Here is a 22491-nt window from a genome sequence, read left to right on the forward strand (position 1 = left end):
CTTGATTTGTTTATGCACAGCTCTTTTAAGGTCCCTCCACAGGATTTCAGTCAGGTTGAGGCCTCGACTTTGATTGGACCACTGCAGCACCTTGGTTCTTTTCTTTTTCAGCCATTCTGTTGTAGATTTGCTGCTGCTGCATAACTCAGTTCAGACCAGCTGTAGCAGTCAGACAGATGGCCTCACATTTGACTCCCGGATGCTTTAAATAAAGAGAAGTTCTCAGTCGACTCAATGACGGCCAGGTGCCGAAGGCCTGTGGCTGTAAAACAAGCCCCAAATCCTCCACTCTCCATTATCATGCTTGTAGATTTGTATGAGGTGTTTGTACTGCTGTATTTGGTTCTCTGTGCAATTCACTGTGCATGACGGCCAGACGTCTCCATTTTGGTCTCGTCTATCCAAAGGACATTGTTCCAGAAGACTTGTGCAAAGTTGCATCTCAGCAAACCAAACTTAAATTGTGCTGCCATGTTCTTTTCGGGGAGGGGATGCTTTCTCTCAGGAATCCTGTGAGGGGAAAGTTTGACCTTTCTTTTTTTCAGCTGTAATCCAGATAAATATGAGCTTCAGCTAACAGAGAAATCATCACTAGCTAGCAGATGGCAGACAATCCAGTCTTACTCTGCTGGCTGCTTAGCTTCTACATACAAACCCAAAAATATTCCTTTGGTAAACATTGTCTGAGAATACAAACCAGTTACACAATAAAGTAAACTCTGAGTCATTGTTTTTCGGACACTTATGACAGATGGATGGTGTAAATGTGAGGAGACATAAAAAAATGGCAGGCGATTTATATCTGACCTGACATGATTAGAGTGGGAGCTCTAACAACCAGACGATCTCCTATGAGCCAGCACTTGGCGACACTGGGAAGGAAGAACTCCCTTTTAAGAATAAGAAACCGGCAGAGCCAGACTCAGGGTGGGGCAGCCATCTGCTTCGACTGGCTGGTGAGTGAAGGGAAAGGAAAAAGAGGAAAGGAAAGCTTCGGAAGACTGGAACAAAATAACAAATTTAAACACTATTTTTTTTTAACATGGGTTGAAAAGAATCTGGCTGAAGTAAATCAAAAGGCTCTGACTCACTTTACTCCATGGTTACACATAAATCACTTGATTTAAAACATTATTTTCCTCTTCGATGTCCTAAAACCCTGACAAACCAAACCAAAAATGCCCCTGCTGACAATTAGGAGCAGTCAGGGCTCAGAGGTTTCTATGTGAGATTGACTCCTCCAACTTGCATATCAAAGTATCTTTGGGTAAGAAATTGAAGCCTTAGCTGCTCCTGATGCACAGATTGGAGTTTGTCTATTTACTACAATGTCACCTTGATTCAGTGCAAACATATCCATAATTCAAAAAAAAGGTATTGGTATTGCATTGGTAAAGGAATACCCCCATTTGGCTATGAGCATTCAGTCTTCCCTCTGCTTGCGAAACACAGTTGTCATCGAGATTTTGGCCCCGGGTCTTCAGCACACTTTGGGGTCTCCTGGGTCTTTCCCCGTCCCTTTGCATTTTCCACTCCTCCTTCTTCTCCTGCGGTTCAATAACCTGGCCTCCACCTCCTCTTCGCCTCAGCATAATACCCACTCAGATAATGATGCAAATAATAAAATAAAACAAATAAACAAAACAAAAATACTAATAAGATGAGCTTACAGAGAGTCAGTAGTGCTCCTCTTGGAAATTGCAGCTGATTGTGAACTCTTACTGACAGTGTGAGTTCAGTCTCAGCTCGAGGCCAAGTGTACCTGAGCCAATGTGGGTGCCTAGTTCATACATTCATTTTTGGCAAGACTGTGGGATTACTCAGGGTGAGTTTCTATTTATTATTTTTTCACCAGTCCCAGAGGCACCACTTCCATCCAGACGAGGCAGGCAACTGCTTGAAGTCTAGGGGGCATGGGGTTAACAAAGTTTAAACTAGTGCAGAAGTGGCAAAGTGCAAAGTCTGCATATTGCACAAATAGGAGAAACCTGACTCCCTTAAGGGGGCCCCACCTGACTGCATTCTCTCCAGCTGAAAGTAGCGTGAATGATTCTGTTTAAACAAACCTAATGACAACAGTGAAAGCCATTCTGTGAAAATGAAGACGAGTTATCCCACTGAGACTGAAGAAAGACAGAAGGAAAAAGAGGAGGAGAACAAAAGCAACACAGCAGTTAGTGGAGTGGATAATTACTATTAAATATAATGCTGAAAGAGACACTTGAACACCATAACTTTTACTATCTAGCCATCGTCTTCTGCTTAGCTGTGATAGGGCGAGAGGAATCATCAGCTAATTTGATCTCATGCATCTCAGACTGTAGGAGGAAAAACCACACCACAAAACCACATGGATAACCCCCAGGCTGGATTTAAACCCCGAACTCTTGCTCTCAGGCAACAGCGCTAACCACTGCTCCACTGTGGCATCCAATCCAATGCACAGTGCCTAAACACCTGCATTTTAACTGAAGGCCACCAGATGGCGATACACAAGTCTACGGAAAAACTGGTCTCTGTCTCGACCTCTGTGAAGACTTTGCTGCCGAGTTTACTGGCTCAATCAATCATTTCGTTCATATAGAATTAAAACTCAAGTCTGTGTTGTCAATCTTGGAGATGCCGTGTTTCGAAATGGAGGTTTGTCTGTGATAAAATTGCAATATCATTGCCCAACGAGATTTTTTTAGAACCAAGATGGCAACAGAAGAGATGCTCATCGAGAAACTTGGTGGCCAGCAGGCTGAAAACACACAGAAGGTTTTCAGTAGAGTCCACTTGGACTCGGGCATTGCTTCCACAGATAAACATGCACTTTTTAGAAAATGTCCTTTTATAAGACGCTTGTTGCTGGTGGTGTCAGTTTCTAACACACTGAGTGCTGGTTTAGCTCACTAGGTTGCGCAGGTGACCCATGAATCTACCCCTAAGTCAATTACTGCATATAGTTATCTGATTGTACATATGACTGTGATCATTATATTAAGAGATATTGGTGATAAAACACTGGCTGCAGGGGCCATCTGTGAATTTTTCCCCAGGGACCCAACAGACTCAATGCCCAATGCCATTTTAAGGCCCCACTAATCTGATGCACATGTTCAGATTAGAAAGTTCAAAATTAGAAATGGTCATCATTTAATCCTGCCGTTACTTCACCACTAGGTAGAAAAATATATGAGCACAAAAGGAACAGGTAGTTTCAAGTATGTTTGATTTATTTTCAAAAAAAAAAAAATTAGAGCAACCACAAAACATGGTACAAAGATACAGTAACGCCGCTGATATGGCTGAATAGTTTGTGTTTTTCTTCTTTTGTAATGAAGCTGTGAAGGCTGCACAAAGGACAGATGGGACGATAAACTCTGAAAACCATCACGTCCTACATGATATATATTCTTTAAAAAGCCCTTAAAAGACACAGCGCCTGTCCGAACAACAACAACAACATTGTCCATTTCATTTTCAGAAAAACATGTCACCACAAACAAAGAACAGGCCACTCGGGGGGTTTTGTGCACCAGTAACAACACATTGAAAGAAAAAAAGAAGACTCAGTCACATCAGAATTAAAGTTAGAAAAAGTATACTTATGTTCAGTACATACAGTATATAAAACAAAATGTCATGTAGGTATTTACAGGAAAATGTAACGCCACCACACTTACACAGTTACACTTTTAATAAAAATAATAATTTACATTACACAAGACAAAAGTGTTAAACCAGAAGTCAATGAACATTCGACAAAACAGAGGAAACGTCACGTTTTTAAATTAAAACAAAACAAAAAATCTCAGGTAACTCATTTGAGCTCACTGTGCAAATTCTTTCCATTTAATCTGTCATGAGGAAACGTCACATGTACATTGCCGAGTAATGCCTTTAGCCTCGCTGTCCGCATCTGTCAGAAAGTCTATATTTGATGAAGAGTGCATACGTTAGCGCTAAGTGCAAAAAAATTGCTTTTTAATGTTGTGCATTAAAAATCTCTGAGTTTTTGGCGGTTCATACGTTTATGTAAGCAGCAATAACATTTTCCTCGTAGTAAAATATGATAGAAATTCTTTTACAAGCTTTTTTTTTTTTAATGTTTTTTTTTAATATTTTTAAGTCAAAAACTGAACCCACAGTTTGATTGGCCAGTGATATTGCTTTGATCTATGTACATCTAGAACAGGATAACATTTCCTTGGTAGTGCAGTCCCCTAAAACCTCAGCTTATGTTTACTTTATCCCTGTCAGGGGGGGTGGGAGTGGGGCGCGCTGACAGCACAGGCAAATTTGGTCACTCGATTCCAACTGAAGCTCACCTGTGGAGTGATGACAGGTTGCTAAGTAACAGGCAGATAAGTGGATGGAGAGTATCCATCCTCCACTACCAGGCACTTAATTCACTGTTTGGTCCCCCAAATTAAAGACATCTAAAAGTTGGATATAGCGGCTGTCGCGTCTGCTCTCGACTGCCTGGCGCCGCCTCTGATGTCGGTGATGTAATGTTTACTTCACGCATCAGAGATGCAGTTCTGGATCTTGTCTATCCACACTTGAGCGCTGGGAGCATCTGAAGCACAGAAGTTGTAGACTCTCTTGCTGGTCTTCAGCTAGAGGGGAAATGGGTGGAAGGACAAAAGGTTAAATGGCAGCAAAAAGGGCAACAATGTCACAAATTTTCATGCCAATTAAGCGCACATTTTAAACATGTTTACAGAATTCCTGCTGGATTGAAGGGGATCAAAGACTTATTTCACTTGATGACATGCAAATCGATGCATAACTTTTATGTAAGGTGGTTTTTTTTTTGGATGTTTCTGGCTAGAAAATGGACGGATGGACCAGCTTTCTTCACAAGTGAGCAAACTTCCCTGAAATTCACGATGGGATCAAAAAACTATTTCCCCCCACTGTACGTTCCTACGCTCACCTGGTCACAATCTCTGAGTAGCGACCGAAAGAATAATATTATGGATGGCGTAGCTCTCCCTTAGTGACAGGGGGAGGAGCTCAGTCATTCAGGAGGGAAACAGACTAAAGCCTCTACTCCTCGACATCAAAAACAACCTCCTGAGGTGGTTCGAGCATCAAATTAGGATGTCTCCTGGGTAAGGTGTTTCAGGTATGTCCTACCAGGAGGAGGCCCCCAGGCAGACCCAGGACCTACTGGAGAGATTACATCGCTCAGCTGGGTGCCTTGGGAACACTTTGGTGTCCTCCGAGATGAGCTGGAGGAGGGGGTCGAGGAGAGGGAGGTTTTACCTTCTCTGCTAAGACTGCTAACGCATGAGCCCAATCAGACAGGCAGCAGAAAATAGATGGATTAATCTACTGATCTATTTTTCATTAAAAGTGATAAATTAACAGCTGTGACGATAACACGGACATCACGGGTGTCACGTGTCTTGGAGCTCTGCTAAACAGCAATAAGGACATGCTGCAGTGCAGGCAGCGAACTCACGTCACGTATAAAAGTTTTTAAGGTTTTTTTTCTATAAAACATTTGGGGAAAATACTGACGCCCATAATGCAACACTCTATGCAAGACCGTATTAACCCCATTGTATAATATAAAAACAACTTCCAGATAAAATATAATATGTAGACCAGTGAAGAAATGTGAACTCACATCGAAGAAAGCCTTTTCACTGATGTGCTTGGGAGCTCCTATAGTGGGCGCGGCCGTCATCACGGACTCCACCTCTGCTAGATCGATGTGGCCTCTGCAGTTCGTGTCCTCCCCGGTGTCGTAGTACCTCATCTGCAAAGACGAGACCGTTAAACCTGCAACCTGTCACTCAGACTACAGCAGGGTATTGCAACCTGCTCACCTGGTGTTTTGTAATGTCCAACACGAACCAGCGAGGCTTCCAACCTTTCAGCAGTGCTCCACGTTTATACAGGACGCCCTCATAAGACCTACAAAAATAACAGTTATAAGTTTGGATGTTATGTGTCGACACCTCTGTCTCCACCATCAAACTGAAGTGTAAAACTAGAGTCAGCCTGTGCTCCATTTCCCTGGAAGTTTTCTTATTATTTGTTGCTGGTCGACACACAAACCCGCATCTATTCAAGACCAATCCCAGCACTGTTTATGGATCACCTTTGATTTTTTTTTTTAACCTCACATTAGTCTTAAAAGCAGAAATCACAAGAACTCTGGTATTTTTTTAATTGTGATTTTAACCGATTCCACATGCGGTTATAAATCAGAGTCCCAAGGAGAGCAACTGACAGAGGTAGTTCATGAAATTTTGGATGAAGTCTGCATTAGCCACCACTCCTGGCTCCAACTCCGTACATATCTCCGACAGAAGTAGCACACGCTGCTTCACAAAAAGCCGTAACTAAAAAGTTGGCACTCTTTCTCCTCATCCTCGTTGTCATCTGTTCATGAATTTGCTATCTTCCACTACACATGAACTTATAAATGAAACCATATGCTGACTTCAGTGGGCTCCACATTTATGTGATGTGTAGTTTGTGGATACGGTTCATTCAGGGCAGTCGCCAGGGCACCAGGGAACATGATACCTGAAGCCTTGCAGTGAAAATTCAGTGTTTTATTTATGATTTTCACTGTTTTTGTGTCTGACTTCCTGTCCGCCTGATGCAGCTTCCATTAGCAAAGCACAGTAAAGAGGATTTTATGCTCGAGGAGTCGGAGAGCGACCTCTGTCCGGTCCACTCCGGGGACCGCCTGCAGTGAGCTCTGATGTCAGATGGAGGCACAAACAGTCTGTAGGCCACCGTTGCTTGTGTTGTGGTCGGTCTAACAGCCAACCATGTAGGAGGGCTGTGTTAAAAACAATGACTGGTGTCACTGCAGCCACTGTGCTTTTTGTGCGTTGTTTTTTGATCGTTGTTTTGTTTTTGCGGTTCTCCCGTTCCCGGGGAACTCTGCTGTGTTCGGCACTAGCTTCCAGCGATGCGCAGTCAGGATCTCGGGCGGACGAAAACCCCTCTCCACCCTCTGTCCTGCTGAAAGTGCTCACTGACGGACAAATTTGTGGAACCACAAATTTCGCTTAAAGCACGTCGGGTGGAATCACTCGATCGTTAGGAGTGATTGCGACCAGCTCCACTGGGTACGTTGGAGCTTTCTTGAAGCTACGGCACAATTTTAAGTGCCGTTGTTTAGATAATCAGCTTAATGCAAAGCAAGAACCTGCTTTGCTTTTTGTGTCCACAGAGGATTAAAGGTTGAAGTGCTATGAGACATCAGAATAATGTAGGCCATGTTTTGTGATTTGGATGCAATGAGAAGGTGATGAAACATGGAAAATGCTCACTGATAAGTAATATCTGGTTTCTGATTTACTTGCTTCATCTGTTAAAACTTCAGCCTGTCCGAACATTATTTGGAATTTGAATCAGGAGGAGCACGTATTACACTGAAAATATACTCATTTTTTTAAACATAAAGTAGATTTTAATGACCGTGTGTCCATCTCAGGAAACCATCCAGATATTGGAGCCAAAAGACTGTACTTTAACCTCACAGTAATTGTAAAATTACACACCCAGAGTTTAATAGAGTACAGACAATTCTCACAAAGCATGACACACAGCGTACCAGAGCGCTGAGTCATTTTCCAAAACTGGACTGGCCCCTCGGCAACAGCTTGTCAGCGAAACAAATGTGGACTTCTAATTTGTTCCGGAAATCAGGAAGTTCACGACCCACCTGTTCTCCTCGCTCTTGGGGGTGAACTGGTTGTAAAGTGTTGCGGCGCGGCGGTTGATCCCATTGGCTGTGGCCGTGCTGCGGTCCTCCACCAGAGCGCTGTCTGGCAGGTGCAGCATGGAGCGCCGCTGGAAGGCCTGCAGGTTAGGTGTGGAAATGAGGCCTGAGATGGACAGCGAATCCTTACAGAGCTACACAAGAACAAAAAAGAAAAGAAATATTTAGACAGTTAAACAAATGCAAAGCATATGACTGCCCTGTCATAAAGACTCCTCCAGCACGCACATTTCCCTCTTGCTTGAGGTCCTCCTGAATGCTCATTCTGACTCTTTCCAGAGTTGTCTGCCATTTTTCCGGGGCCTGGTTAAGCTCGCTCTCTAACCTCTCGATGTCCTGCAGCACAAAGAAAAGCCGAGTAAAGCTACCCACAAAATGACAAACAAAACAAACATTTTAAACAAAAGCTGGGGTCTCTTACAGTGAGAAGCTTGGTGATGGCGTCCGGCTGGGCGCGGCTCACGCTGCTGTAACACGGCCAGACAATCCTCCTCTTGCTGTTGGAGATGGTGTGCAGCTCCTCCGAGCTCTCCACCCTCACAGCCATAGTCCTCCAGTCGTAACACGGCCCAGTCGACAGGGTCTCCTCTGTGAAGAAGTCCCATTTATTCAGGCTGAGGATGCTGATAGAAGGCTTCAGGATCACCTGAAACAGACATCACATGGTTTTAAGGAAAATTTAATCTAATTCAGTTTTATTTGTATAGTTCGTCTATAGGGTTGGCTACTAATCGAACGAATTTGGTCGTTTTATCCCAGTCCAGCATGCCAAAGCACACCAAGATGCATTGATTGGACTGTGAGTGTGTGAATGTTCGGTTAGAAAAGCGCTTAAGCCTAGAAAAAAAAAGCACTCAGTAAGTACAGCCACCACTGCTACCCTTCAGCCTCCCAGCTGATGCAACTGAATTCAAAAATTCTAGGTGACTTTCATGTTTTTTAAGAGGTTCTAGAAATTATCAGTTGAGTTTGCTTCCCTAATACTTTGAGGCTGTTCCAGAGTTTTTGGGCATAAACTGGGAAAGCTGCATTACCAGTTTTTTTCCATGAGGAGCGCTGGATATCTGACAGGTTAGCGGTGCAGGATCTAAGAGTATGAGTCAGGATGTGAAGTGACCGAGTTTCAGAGATGAAAGAAGGTTCAAGACCATTTAGGATTTTATATACACGTGGGAGGATTTTTAAATCAACTCTGTAGGATACTCGAAGCCAACATAGCGCTGCTAAAACTGAACTTGTGTGCTCTGTTATTCAGTTTAGTTTGTATGAAGTCTGGATACGCAGCACTATGCTGACCCTGGAAAGTCCAACAATCTACTGTGGCAACACAATGTGTAATGACTGTCTCCTTGGTGCTTTCTCTCAACTTGAGATCAAAATCAGCAAATGACAAACAAAATAATCTGACTGTTCAGTCTCTGTAGTTAATAAGTGTCAACTCCAAACTCATGTTGGCCACTGTAACCAAATTCGTGGTCATATATTAGGTTATTCTTTAAAGATTATTGAAAAGTCAGTTTCCAAGATTTATATTAAAAAATGTCTGAAACAAATTCTTTGCTGAACTTTATCTCACCAATCCTCTGGGAGGAGGAGCATCTTTTCACCACACCCCATTCCAGGTGTAGATGCTATGAATTTTTCTCTATAAACAGAGTATCTTTAAAAAGTTTTATTCATTGAGAAGATGACAAATCACCATGACATCCACACCTAGACTCTAACCTGTCACTGTTAATGAGAGCAGGATGGAGGTACATAGTGCAACCACCAGTGGTGTCCCTCAGCCTCCCAGCAGATACACCGATGGTATGAATTTCAAACTCTTATGTCGGTTCGTTCTCGTGTTGCATTCACAAACTTGGGTGTTGATGTGGGTCGCCAATGTCGTCTGCCCGCCTACCCGGCAGGTTGACAACAATAACCCATGAGCTGAAAAGTGAACACAACTAAACTATGAAGGCTGTGAAAATCAACCTTCATCAGCGAAAATGTTGGACTATGAAGCGTTCTTGGTATCTCCTGACTGCAGTCCAGGCTTCAGGCACTTGTGATATTTAAATGATCCTTTCACGTTGGCACCTTGAACTAGCGATGGTGATGGCATCCGCAGATGAAATGAACTCAGTGTTTTAGCCTCAAACTCTGACAATAAATCATTCTGCTTGGAGACGCCAAAACATCCAAGTATAGCACGTTTGAGCGTTTCACTTTAAAAGTGAAAAATCATTGTAAACATGTTTGTTCAGTGCACAGGCTACAAGATAGGACAGGCGAATGATTTGCCGTGAGTACTCAGGATTTGGCTGGAACATTTGTTTTCAGTCAGCTACACGGCAGAATTTTATTATTAATGCCGTTCAACCTTGAAACACTAATCCTCATCTTATTTTTGTATATTTATGTTTGCATGTGGTGTAACCACAGACCTACAGATGACGAGGATTTCTTTGGTGAGGACATCTGAACCAGTTCTCAGTGTGTCACATCATTTACAGGAACTTTGTTTTTCTATCAGTCTCTGAAGAAAATATAAACTAAAGTTGCTTCTTGGTCAACAATACCATAGTTACCGATTAAAGTTTTGCTCACATGTGACAGTAGCTTTCCAACATTTTCCATCATTCCATTAAGGGAACAAGGCCCCAGTCACACACGACTACAGACTGGTCTACAAGCATCTGGTTGCTGAGAAAATGCTGGGAAAATGATTCTAAAGCACCAGACATGCAGCCCTGCAGCCCCTTAGCAACCGAATGTCACTAGGGAAAAACATGTATTCCACAAACAGCTGGCAAAAACCTCCTTTTGATTGGTTTGGCTTCTTGCACCCTGCTGCCATCTTAGTTTGCACGAAGTGACTGACTTGTCTACAAACACTGACCCCAGCTGCTCTCCGACCTGAAACTATGAAAACTGTGACACAAACCAGGAATGGAGACCATTTGACTTCAAAGTAAAAACATGTTGGCTGCAGCACTGAGGAGCAACTTTTAGTTTGAAGGCAAACCTTCTCCATTTGGGGCGGCTGTGGCTCAGGAGGTAGAGCAGGTCATCTGCTAATTGGAAGGTTGTTGGTGGTTCGATCCCTGGTTGCTGCTCCAGTCTGCATTAAAAAGTTTCCTGGGGCCATACTGAACCCCAAATTGATCTCACATGCATTCAATGGAGTGTGACTGTTAGATAGAAAGCACTTAGGCTTAAAAAGTGCTTGAATAAAGGAGGCAAGTTGTATAAAGTTCTATATAAAACCCATTCCATGTACCATTTCTTGTTTGCATCGCGCTTGCTCGGCTAGTAGTTTATTGGCAGACAAACATGAAAAACTACAGCCAATAGTGGCAATCTGTTAGCAACCTAAGCAACTGAGATTTGAGGGTGATTTGCTTACGTTTGCTGTCAAAGTAAATGGTAAAGTGTTAAATGGACTGGTTCTTCTACAGAGCTTTTCTATCAGCACATGAGCACTAACAATGCTTTATCTTATTCACACACACATTCATACAAGCACTTTTTTTCTACATCCAAGTACCTTCTATCTAATATTTACACACATTCCAATAAATGCATAGGGAGCAACTCAGGGTTCAGTACATTGCCCAAGAATACTTTGGCATGCAAACTGGAGCAGCCAGGGATTGAACCATTAACCTTGGATGACCTGCTCCAGGAACCGTTGCCAACCAGTTGGAGAATACACAGTTCCTTAGCAACTGGTGGCTGCGATCCAATCCAATACGGCAAATAAGCCTTGACCAGTGTTCGAGTGATGCCACATGGAGGTAGAGGAATCACTGACCAGTATTTTGTCCTGCAGTGGGTGAAGTATCCTGATCATTTACATCAGGGATGTCAAACTCATTTTACTTCACATTCAGCCCACTTTGATCTTAATTGGTCAGACCAGTGAAACTCACCTTTCTCTTGGTGTAAAGCACTTTAACTACGCATTTAACCCATTGAAGTATCTTTATATACAAACAAGCAAATAGATTTTTTTTTTACATGTTAAAGAAAAGCGTGTCAATACGACTCTTTGGGCTTAAATTGTAAGAAATAAATGTGCAAATTGACACAAAAAGTTATGTTAGCTCATGCATACACTGTCCTGTAATTATCTCTGTTTCTGATGTAAACCAATTGTAACAAGCATACATTTCTATAGTAGACAGTAAAAAAGCAGGAACTGTCTGTCATTTAATTGTTTATCTAATAGTTATTTGTGGTACAATGAATGGCCATAAAAGTCTAAAATGTATGACCTCCTTTACATGTTGTGTTTGACACCCCAGATTTACATGGTAAAGTAAGATGAGAACATTTTTAAGTAGCCTAATCAAATATTTTTAAAGTTTTCCAGCTTAACTGGACCCTCCTCGAATACTTTAAATGATTCATAGTTCAAAATGAGCCTACAGTCGGTGCTCGTCTTCTTTTAAGACCAGTTTCACTTTTTCTGATTGGTTGGCCTTCACAAACAGAAGTTTAGGAGAGCAGGTGTGTGACACTGCTGTCCTCATAGTCATGTTATGTTCATACTGAAGGCTCTGGCTCCTAAATATCCTTCTCTGGATCCACAGCTGCACGCATCAGCCGTAGCTGCATGATGTATAGGTTAAGGCGAAGGACAGAAAGTAGAAGGAAACGCTCACTTCATTCTCAGAGGGGCTGTACAGATAGTTGAAGAAGATGGGACTCCTCCGGTGCATCCTGTTGATGCAATCCCAGATACAGATGCCTCTCCGGGCCTGCTTATCACCCTTGTCCTCAAACAACAAGCCTGCAAAAAACAAACAAACACACAGGATATACTGATGAGCATATGAAGCCATTACTGTTTTGACTGATGTAACAGCTTCCTGGGTAGCTATGTGCATTCATATCGGAGATCTAGTTTCCTTTATTTACAGTGACAGAAAAGCCAGAATCTTGCTATCCAGGGAAGTGGTGTTGATGAAGAGGGGCCAACAATCTTTTCAAATCGATAAAATTGTTGTGACTGTTAAGGAAACCACCATAGGTTTATAATTCTGTGTAATAAAGCATTTTTAGAGAAGAAGAAAATAAAAGATCCCCTCTGGTTAAAGGACACTGACCGTGTTCCAAGCGCTCGTAGTCAGAGTCCAACAGGAAGTTCTTGAAGCGGTTAGAGATGTGATGATAAGCCAGGAACTTCAGATAATACTGATTAAACTCAAACTCCAGAGGATGCTGCTCCAAAATCTGCAAGGATATGAAAAGATGGATAAAGACAGTTAGAAGGAGGTCAGCGTGTGGGCGACAGCTGCATCGTGTCCCCGTGTAGCGACTTCGCATCTATCCAGTGTATAAATGACCAATCGGAAACAGGAAAGAACCTCTCCCGCCTCTGTGAGGGCAAAGGTCAGTGATATCATCGCCGCCAGACACAATCCAGACTGAGCCAGCATGACTGCTGCTCCACGGTTCCCATCCAGCGGTGCGAGGTGGCCAATCACGGTGTCGAAAATTTGAGGCCACCTGGGTCTGCTGGCAAAAACAACAGCTGTTTTGGAGATGAGGCACTTCTATTTTGAGCTCTTGTCCGAATCCCCTGCTTCACCCCTCGTTTATAGCCCTCCAGACCCCGGGTTCCTGCCAAACTGTCTTAGCCGCCAAGCCTTCGGTTTCAAAAGACAAATGCAGAAACTATGTGTTGATGTAAGTGTATGGGAGTGGGCCTGTGTGACCCGAGGAGACACAAAAAAACCCCACTGCACTCTCTAAAGTTAGTATTTCAGGACAGACCCGGTTCTCCGGAAATCATCTGTGTGTGTTTCATTCTTAACTTGAGCCCCCTTTCCCCCCCAGCCCACTTCCCCCAAATCCTAAAGCACACCCAAGCCTTCCTAGAGACTCTCAATCCCCAAAACTGCAATCTTCCACATGCGGCTGTAAACACGCACTAAAATGTGAAGAAATGCTGAAACACGCAAACACGTACATACAGCTCAATGCTGATCACTGTACTCATGGACCATCTGTGCAGCAGCCTCGCTGCTCACTCCCCCGGTCCAATATGTTGTTGTGATTACACGTCCCGTGTTGGAAAGTGCAAAACTAAAACAATGCATCATTATTGACAGCTGAATCTTTCGCCTTCACCCCTCGCGCACCTTTACACTTTTTATGGAATGTGATGAGCTCAGGAACAAGCAATGAATGACATCCAGTCATGAGGGGAAAAGTGGAGAAGAGTCACGTAGCAGGGGCAGAGATGCTTCAGGGTTCAGCGTACCTGTGGTACCTATGGCAGAAGGGAGACTCACCTGGTGCACACAGTCCAGGAATTGGAGGAAGATGGGCGTAAAGCCGCTACCCTGGCTGCTGGGGTTCAGGTTGCTCCTCTGGCTGAACTTGTGGCCGAAAGAGAGCCATTCTTTCTCCAAAAGGACCTGAAAACCCTCAAGAGTCCGGTAGAAAGGATCGCTCAGCAGCTGCACCAAGGACACGACCTGCCGAGAGGAAGAGAGAAGGTGAGAAGGAAGAGATGGCTAAGGAAAAACCCTTATATGAAGACAAACACCCTGCAGTGTAAGAGCATGTTGTTCACATCACAGATAACTCTGGGATTAGTGGACAACCTGCTCTATCCTCGGAGCCAGAGCTGCTCCTCTGGAAATATCAGGAAATAAACTAATTTTATGAAATATTATGGCAGTGTTGTGAGATGAATTTAGCAAGTATGAAAAATTGATCGTGCTCTCGATGTAATTTATCTCACACACTTTGTTAGGTGCACCTGCTTAGCTGCAAATATGTCGTCAGCCAATCACATGGCAGCAACTCAGTGCATTTAGGCATGCAGTAAAGATGCCTTGCTCAAGTTCAAATCCAGCATCAGAATGGGGTGAAAGGGGATTTTAAATGACTCAGAGCAGCATAGTTGTTACCGTTAGACGCGTTGATCTGAGTTTTTCAGAAACTGCTGATCTACTGCGACTTTTCCAAACGACCATCTAAAGAGTTTACAGAGAATTTTCCCAAAAGGAGAAAAATATTCAGTAAGTGGAAGTGTGTGATAATCTAAAGTAACTCAAATAACTGCCTGTTACAACAAAGGCATGCAAAAGGTCATCTTTATACAACACCTCGCACTTTGAAGTGGAGTGGCTACAGCAGCAGAAGACCACACCGGGTGCTGCTCCTCTCAGATAAGAACAGGAAACTAAAGCTACAGTTCAGACTGGAAAAACATGACCTGGTGCGATGTCTCGATTGGGTCTGAATTTTGCAGTAAAAACATGAAAGCACGGATCCATCCTGCCTTGCCTTCAGGCTGGCGGTGTAATGGTGTGGAGGAGATTTTCTTAGTACACTTTGGCCCCTTCGTGCCAGCGGGATGGATGTGCAGCTGATAAATCTGCAGGAAGTGTGTGATGCTATCATGTCAATATGGACCAAAATCACCAGTACCTTGTTGAATTTATGACATGAATAATCAGAAGGTAAAAAAAATAGGTATAACTATGAAAATTCAGATTTCTATTGTGTTTATTGTATCTGCTAACATACGGACTGATCAGCCACAAAGGAGAGGTGAAGAACACGAACCCTCATTCACTTGTATGCTGCTTTAACAGGTACCTCCCATTACAACACCCTCCCTGATGACTGCAGCCTCTTCTAGCAGGACACTGCGCCTCAGCACAGACACTAATAAAGGAGGTCTAAGTGGTGATCCCACCTTTAATCTTGGGTTGTTCTGGTGGCATGAAGGGTGCCTGATTTGCCAGTACCAACCAACCTACAACGCAGACCTACTTTTATTTCATATTTTAATCATATATAAGTTTAAAACCCTTACATTCTGATAAATAAGATGTTGAAAACATCTTATCACTAAAGGAAAGTGGCAGCTGTTTCACCACATCTGTGCATATTTTGTTTTTCCACTTGTCATGGATGGTTGCAATTTAACACACTTTAGTTTGTAAAAAAAAATCTGGATGGCATGAATTTGCTTTCTATTCCCCCCTTAAAAGCTAAACGCAATCTAAAAATGACCCTTCATCTGACAGTGCAATGTTAAAATGATCATCTGCTATCAATAACATTGATATAATGCTGGAGCTTCAGGCACACTTGAGCTCACTCCACAAAACACCAGTTTAGAATCGCTTGTCTACACATGCAATCTGGTTGGCCCACTTCCCTGCCCGCGTCTCCTCTAACACGGCTAATGAGCCCTGACGCGTGTGGAATGAGCGGGAAGAAGAGTTCATGGTTTCCCCGTGGGTTTATAAGAACATCCAGCCCTGAGTGATAGAAAAAGCCCCCCGCAACCCAGCAATGAAATGAGCCCCCTTGCAGCAGACTGAAGAGTGGATTCAAAAAGCCAGTGTGGAATGAGAGGGGAGGGCGTATACAGGCAGAATGGCAGAAGACAGGAAGAAGAAACAGAAAAAAAGAAGCATTCAGAAAGGCAGCGAGGACGGTTCTGCATCCTGCCTGCTGGGTGTCTATGGTCCATGGCAGGAGAGCCAGAGCATATGGAGCCTATTTGCCTGTGTGGGTTGATCTGGACCTGGTGAGTTGGAGCCGGTGGCCCGTGGAGAAAGATGCTCTGGGCCGAACACGTGCCCCGCATAAGGGATCCACAAATTATACTTTTAAACAGCAGCTCAGGGCTGCACACACCCCATAAACACATCTGAGGGACACACACTTGCAACACCATACGTGCACTTTAGCAGGTCAGCATGGAAAATATGAGCTCAGAGAGCAAACATGTGAAGAAAAGCAGAGTTTAGAAGCGAACGGACACCGAGAATTGATCAGGATCTAAACAAACTATGAGTTTTCATGAATGAAATCAGCACAAATCAATGACATAAGGCCTCGAGACTTCAAACATTTTCACTTTATCAACACAGTCGGGTCCACCAGTGAGTAAACTGAGTGAAACGGCCAGAAGAAGCAGGTGCAGTCTGAACGGATGCCGTGGGGAATCCTTAAAAATGTGGTCAATATCCAAAAATCACATTTAAGTGTTACAAAACGTGTTTTTTTCCTTTCGGTCTTAATTTGTGAGTCTAGAACGACAGCAGGAGATACATAAACAGTTCAGAGGTACCCTCTCCCCCTCACATTCAGCCTCTTTTAAAAAAGGAGACTCAAAGGCTCTGAAACACTTTGTTCATCAGAATCAAAGAGACAATATTGCTGTAATATTGCAAAAAACACTGATTAATAGCTCAGCTGTGTAAAGTGCTTTGAGTGGAGCAGTCAGGTGGAGTAGAAAAACGCTAAATTAGAATGAGTCCATTCAGAATATGAACTGAGATTATAAGTAGTACTTCTGAATGATCTCTAGTTTGCCGTGATTGCAGAAGGGCTGATGGCATTCAAAATACTCGCCCTGTATTTAGCGGTTGAATGACTGTGTGGCTGCATCTGGATCCTTTTTACACCTATGAGTTTGCATTTTTATGTGTTTCTTTTCATCCTCGCTGAACACTTTGTCTCCACTTTAGTGCAGATGAGGACTGATAATGAGAGTTCTTACCCCAGATGCCCTTCCCGATGGGGATCTTTCACTGGTTGGGCAAATATGTAAACCACTACACTTGAAAACAAATGTTAAAAGTTACTCATAACAAACTGTCACCTATTTTCTGTTAGTAATTAAACTTTAATAACAACTTTTTAAACTCCAGCTTGTATCCAGAAAATCGATATCTGTGGGAAAATACCTAAAGGACAAATCTTGCACCGTTTTAAACCTCCCTCTGGATATTTTGCCCTTCTTCACATCTGTCCCGTTTTCTTTATGTATTTTTTATGAATGGCGTTGGTGCATTTTTCTCACTTGTGTGGTAATGTCCCAGCCGTCCTCCAGGCTGAGCAGAACAGATGAGCCACTGTCCATAAGCTCCACCAGAAACAGCGCCAGCTGCAGGATCTTCTGAAGCTGCGGGAGGTCAACATATGTGCATGTGAACAAATATACTAAACACAGACCCAACATTTACCCTCTCTGTGCATATACTGCCATGTTTGGTCTGCCAGTAGACTGCCTTCTTGTTTCTCACAGATAGCATTTGTCAACCGTGTGGAATATGTTCAATTTAAGGCCGCTGGGGGTCAATCAGATAAACAACAAGATAAGGGGTCTCCTCTCACTGCATCGCTGTAAATCTGTTTCTCTTGGGAAAATGGCTTCAGAGAGGATTCACATAATTTATCCATTATGTGAATCTGATACACAGGATGAAGAGAAAGAGTGGGCCGATGGGTCATTCTCACACACTTTTAAGAGTCAGACTCCTGAGTTAGATCAGATGGTTTCTAGACCTGAATGCTGTCTGTTTGTAGATCATAAAAATGGTATGTTTTCTGTGTTTCATCACCTGCTGGATCCATTCGGAGTCTTCCAAGGCTTTGAGGAAGGAGTCCTCTGAGTCAGACGAGGTGGCACTGGGAGCGCAGGCCCTCAGCAGTTTTTTAAAAGCAGCTTTCACCTGCCGTGTGTCTGCAAAGTCCACTGGCACCAGCTCACAGTTCAGAGAGGAGTCCACTCTGAGGCCCTGCAGACAGAGGAATGTAAATTTCAACTAAGAGAAAAACACAACAGCGTGTGCAACAAAGTACAAAAAACAGATACAGCACGCCACTAAAACGCTGCTCTTGTATCAAAGTTAAAGGAAATAAAACGGCTCATTTCAGACCGTGGATGAACTGAGGTGCTGAGCGCAGCCCAGTGTGTAACAGATAAGAATTATAAAACTGTGAATCGTGCAAACTGCAGAAGCGCAATATGTTTTTAGTCGACACGGCTCGGGATGCTTCAACGGTGTGTGAAATATTTTTCTTGATGCGTGAATGAAAAATAGAGAAACAAACTGAACTCTGTGACGCACTCGTGCACTGTCCTGCACTGTGGTGGACTTCGCCTTGCATTTATAGACTTGCCTTTAACCTCTTGCATGCTGTAACTGTTAAAGGAGGGGGAGCAATGCTGACGTCAGTGGCTTCTCCTGCAGATTAGAAGTCACTCTACTTGTGTCTTATGGATGAAAGAACAGCTAGCCAAGCAGAGATTGCAGACAAGGATACGGGTAGCTGCACACTCCACGGGCGAGAGGTCATTCCTGCTACAGATCTGTGAAGTCTGCACGGAGCCTCGCGCTCACCGTCTGATGACAAAATTTACGTCATTTGGACCCAAAAACAACACCAGCAGACTTTCAGACGCCAAAACTATAACACACCTCTCAGAGGCTTCGTATTACAAGTTGTACTGGCACAGGTGAGTCTTTGTAATTGTAGGCTTTTGGTAAACTGATTGAGTCATCCCAGCAGAGGTGCTATTTCACTGAATCAGCACACTCGGATTAAAAAAAGGGAAAACTGCATAAATGTATAAGATTAAGTGTGTCTGCGAGTTTAAACACAAACCGTTTCATCATCAGCTAGTTTTTGACTTTCTCCTTATAATTCCACATGAATTAAATCCACATTTATCCTTTGATACATCAAACTATTCCTGTGCAAAACAACCTGACCTGAAAACTCGAGACAAACGGCAATGTTTTACAAATCCATTTTACAGCAGGTAGCATGAGGTAGGAAACCCGAGTCTTGATGCACGCTCAATAATCCAGGTAAGGAAAGTTAATCTGTTCATGTGAACGCAGCGTTTTCAGTGAGAGAAACTGTTCATGACTCTTCCAGATGACTTCAGTGTGACTGATCAGATCAGAACATTCATTTATGTTGACTCAGAAATGTTTCAATTTAACTATATTTTGACTGCTGGGTCTTTGTTAAAAGTGGCGTTCTACTGGACTTCATTATACCCATTTACACATCTACTATACCACCACCAATAAAACATAATTTAACACATATGACAGTGTAAGAAACATTATAGGTTTCATAAAACTAATAGCAGAACAGATGCAAGGGGGTTGCACAAGGCTGTGCAGAAGGTTGTGCAGGTGAGAGAGGCCACTGAGTGCAAATATAAAATGATATACTACAACAACTCATAGCAAACATGTCCTCTCAGTCTCCGGCCGCTTTGTTTGCATTCTCACCCTTAGATGTGACTTTTCCCCGAAGATGTAGAGGGCTGCTTGATGTTTGAGGAGTTGAGCCTGCAGACTGTGGCTCCCTGCAGGGGGTGCCAGATCCTTCCCTGCTAGTCTGGCACCCACGTCGGCTGCCAGCGGATGCTGACCGAGTCTGCTGCTGGAGCGCAGGCTGGCCCACATGCCTGCAAACACACACGCCAACAGAAGTCACACACACACACACACACACACATGCATGAGCTGGCTAGTTCGAGTGCCAGAGATGTACACATGCTGTCAAACAAACTAAGACCGAATGATGAACAGCGCATGACATGCGAGCTACGTTTACATGCACAGCAGTACAACAGGGATTATGTAAACACCTTCATTCCTTCAGTCCATGAACAAAGCGACTGCTCTGAGAGTCGGATGTGCTGGGATATTAGAAGCAGAAGTTGCTGGAATTTTTAGCAAGTCAACAAGTCTAGATGATGTTTCTCTGAAAACCCAGCATGCAACGCCTTCCAAGCAGCATGAATCACTGCCAGAAGGATGTGATTTTTCACAATAATCAGTTTCAGGCTTTTTTCACTTGCACTTGCGGGGTTATCGAACCACAACTGTCAGCTGCTGCAGCCAGGTCAATTATACAAGAGCATAAATTGGTGAAGTTTCAGCGACGCCTCGGTTCAGCACGTTTAAAGCCACAGGCTTCGCAATTAAAGTTTACAATGAAAATCGAACACAAGCTGTCCATTTTCTTTTCCTTCAGATAAGATCAACAATGTAACTGTTCCCACCTGACTGACATACCTGCTGACTGTTAGTTAGACCTTTTATGATTGAGAGATAAACAGGAAATCAAACCACGTCATCACCACTGCTGGGGTGGTCACTTCTGAAATGTAATAGTTTCCAGATAGTCTGCTTGGCAGGTAAAAATAACATAAAATGTGCAACTTTTTTCATCAAATTAGTGAAAAATAAAAGCTAATTTCTATTTGATTACCCATCTTAAAAAAGTCTCCTCATTAAGCTGCAGTTAAATAAGCTTTGAACAGTAATTCTAAATGATTATTTTTCCAGGCTTAAGATGAAACGTAATAAAAAGTACTGCTCGTGTCCTCGACGCGGCTAGCTCGTTTTGACTCTGGTTGCCCAGAACGACGAGCACAGATTTGACCAGCAGACAGAAGGTGATGGAAATCTTAAAAAGATACCCTAATCTAAAGCAGCCCCCTACATCTGAGTAAATACTACTAAACATTACAAAATGAATGAATACAGCCCAGATGTTCAGATGTAAACCCTGTAAACAGATTGTGCATTTTCATACGCAAGCAAGGGCCATGAAAAGTCTGAGCTCCACTGACCAAATGATTTTGCTTTAATTAGATTTAGTTTATTTTATATGTTTGAAAATACCAATAGGAGCACAGAATAGGAAGCCCCAAAATATTGGCCACTGCTGCCATTGGCAGTGGATTTCCAGGTGTTTGTAAGCAGGGATGTCAAACTCACTTTAGATTGTGGGCCACATACTTCGATCTAAAGTGGGTCGGACCTGTGAAATTCTCCTTCCTTTCAGTGTAAAGAAGTTTAACTACACATTTAATCCCTGAGGTATCTTAATGTGAGATAAAAGAACTGCGAGTTCAACACTGTGTCTAAGCGTGATAAAGAAATGCTGCTGTAGAAAACGAGCGCTTATTTATTTACTAAGAAGTAATTGTGCGAAATTACAGAAAAACGTCTGGTAGATCCCAGAAAGCCCTCTTAATTATAAAACAGTGACAAAAACTAAATGATATTTGTGTATCAGATAGTGACAGGGTCTTTTCTGTCATTTCATTTTAATGTAATTTTTCAAAACCATCGAATGGGCTGGATTGGATTTTTAATCCCCGGACCTTATGTTTGACACCCCTGCTTTATGATGTTGTGCTCAAATTTGGCATGAATGTTATATTCTACATGAAAACTTTTGAGAGAAAAGTATAAAAACCATCATTAATTCCATATTTCTTCTATATAAGCGCACCTTATCCCAATTAAAACTACACATAACTAGTTGCTCACACACCACTTGTCTAAACACGCAAGATATCTAAGAATTTTTATCTCAGATCTTTACTCGTCAACTAAATCCTACTCCCTTTGTGTCAGGCTTACAGAATATTCGAGCTGTCTTTATTACACTGCAGGATCGCGGGGGCCTCATTTTGTGTGATTCACGATTTGTTGTGCCATAACAAACAGCTCACCCCCCCCAGCCTTAACTTGCCGCTGACTGACCACAGTTAGTCCTGCTGAGCCAACACATTAACAATGGAAACGACCACATTAGAGCCACCACTTCGGTTTGTGAAAAACCACAGCTCGCAGAGGAGCGCCCACAAAGTCAGTGAGATTAGCACTGCGTCCCAGAAGGTCTTTGTGAGGGGTTTGCAGCGCAGTGCACTGTGGCGCTCGGTGCGGTTAGTGAGCATTTGTGTAGGTTAGGAGTGTTAAAGAAGACGAGAGGTGCTGTTAAGAGTGCTGGCAGAGGAGAGAAGGAACAATATCACTATACCTTGATTGGGGATTTTCTCCTTACTTGCAGGCTTTTGGTTTGAGTGAGTGAACAGTTTATCTCTGTACTCAAGCACTGGGTGGATGTTTTGTCGAGGAGACGGGACGAGGGGGTATGGAGAACACAAATCACGTCAACAT

General features: G+C 43.1%; 1 protein-coding gene across 3 annotated transcripts in view; it reads right to left on the reverse strand.

Moving 5' to 3' along the window:
- Positions 1–3197: 3197 nt before the first annotated feature.
- The window catches only part of sbf2 (SET binding factor 2), a 120625-nt gene continuing 101331 nt past the window's right edge, over positions 3198–22491 (reverse strand). For 2 of the 3 annotated variants that reach the window (XM_005467002.3, XM_005467001.4), the window contains exons 30-42: positions 22352–22426; positions 19801–19979; positions 18112–18288; positions 17571–17672; positions 14029–14214; positions 12838–12964; positions 12394–12521; positions 8163–8387; positions 7970–8077; positions 7685–7875; positions 5826–5913; positions 5624–5755; positions 3198–4604 (exon numbers count right to left, since the gene is read on the reverse strand). In XM_005467002.3, the coding sequence (XP_005467059.1) occupies positions 4506–4604; positions 5624–5755; positions 5826–5913; positions 7685–7875; positions 7970–8077; positions 8163–8387; positions 12394–12521; positions 12838–12964; positions 14029–14214; positions 17571–17672; positions 18112–18288; positions 19801–19979; positions 22352–22426 (1817 nt within the window). In that variant the 3' untranslated portion in view covers positions 3198–4505. The remainder of the gene's footprint in view (positions 4605–5623; positions 5756–5825; positions 5914–7684; positions 7876–7969; positions 8078–8162; positions 8388–12393; positions 12522–12837; positions 12965–14028; positions 14215–17570; positions 17673–18111; positions 18289–19800; positions 19980–22351; positions 22427–22491) is intronic. The other variant, XM_003442377.5, reaches the window with a different exon arrangement.

This window comes from Oreochromis niloticus, linkage group LG1 (assembly GCF_001858045.2).
Source record: "Oreochromis niloticus isolate F11D_XX linkage group LG1, O_niloticus_UMD_NMBU, whole genome shotgun sequence".
NCBI lineage: Eukaryota > Metazoa > Chordata > Actinopteri > Cichliformes > Cichlidae > Oreochromis > Oreochromis niloticus.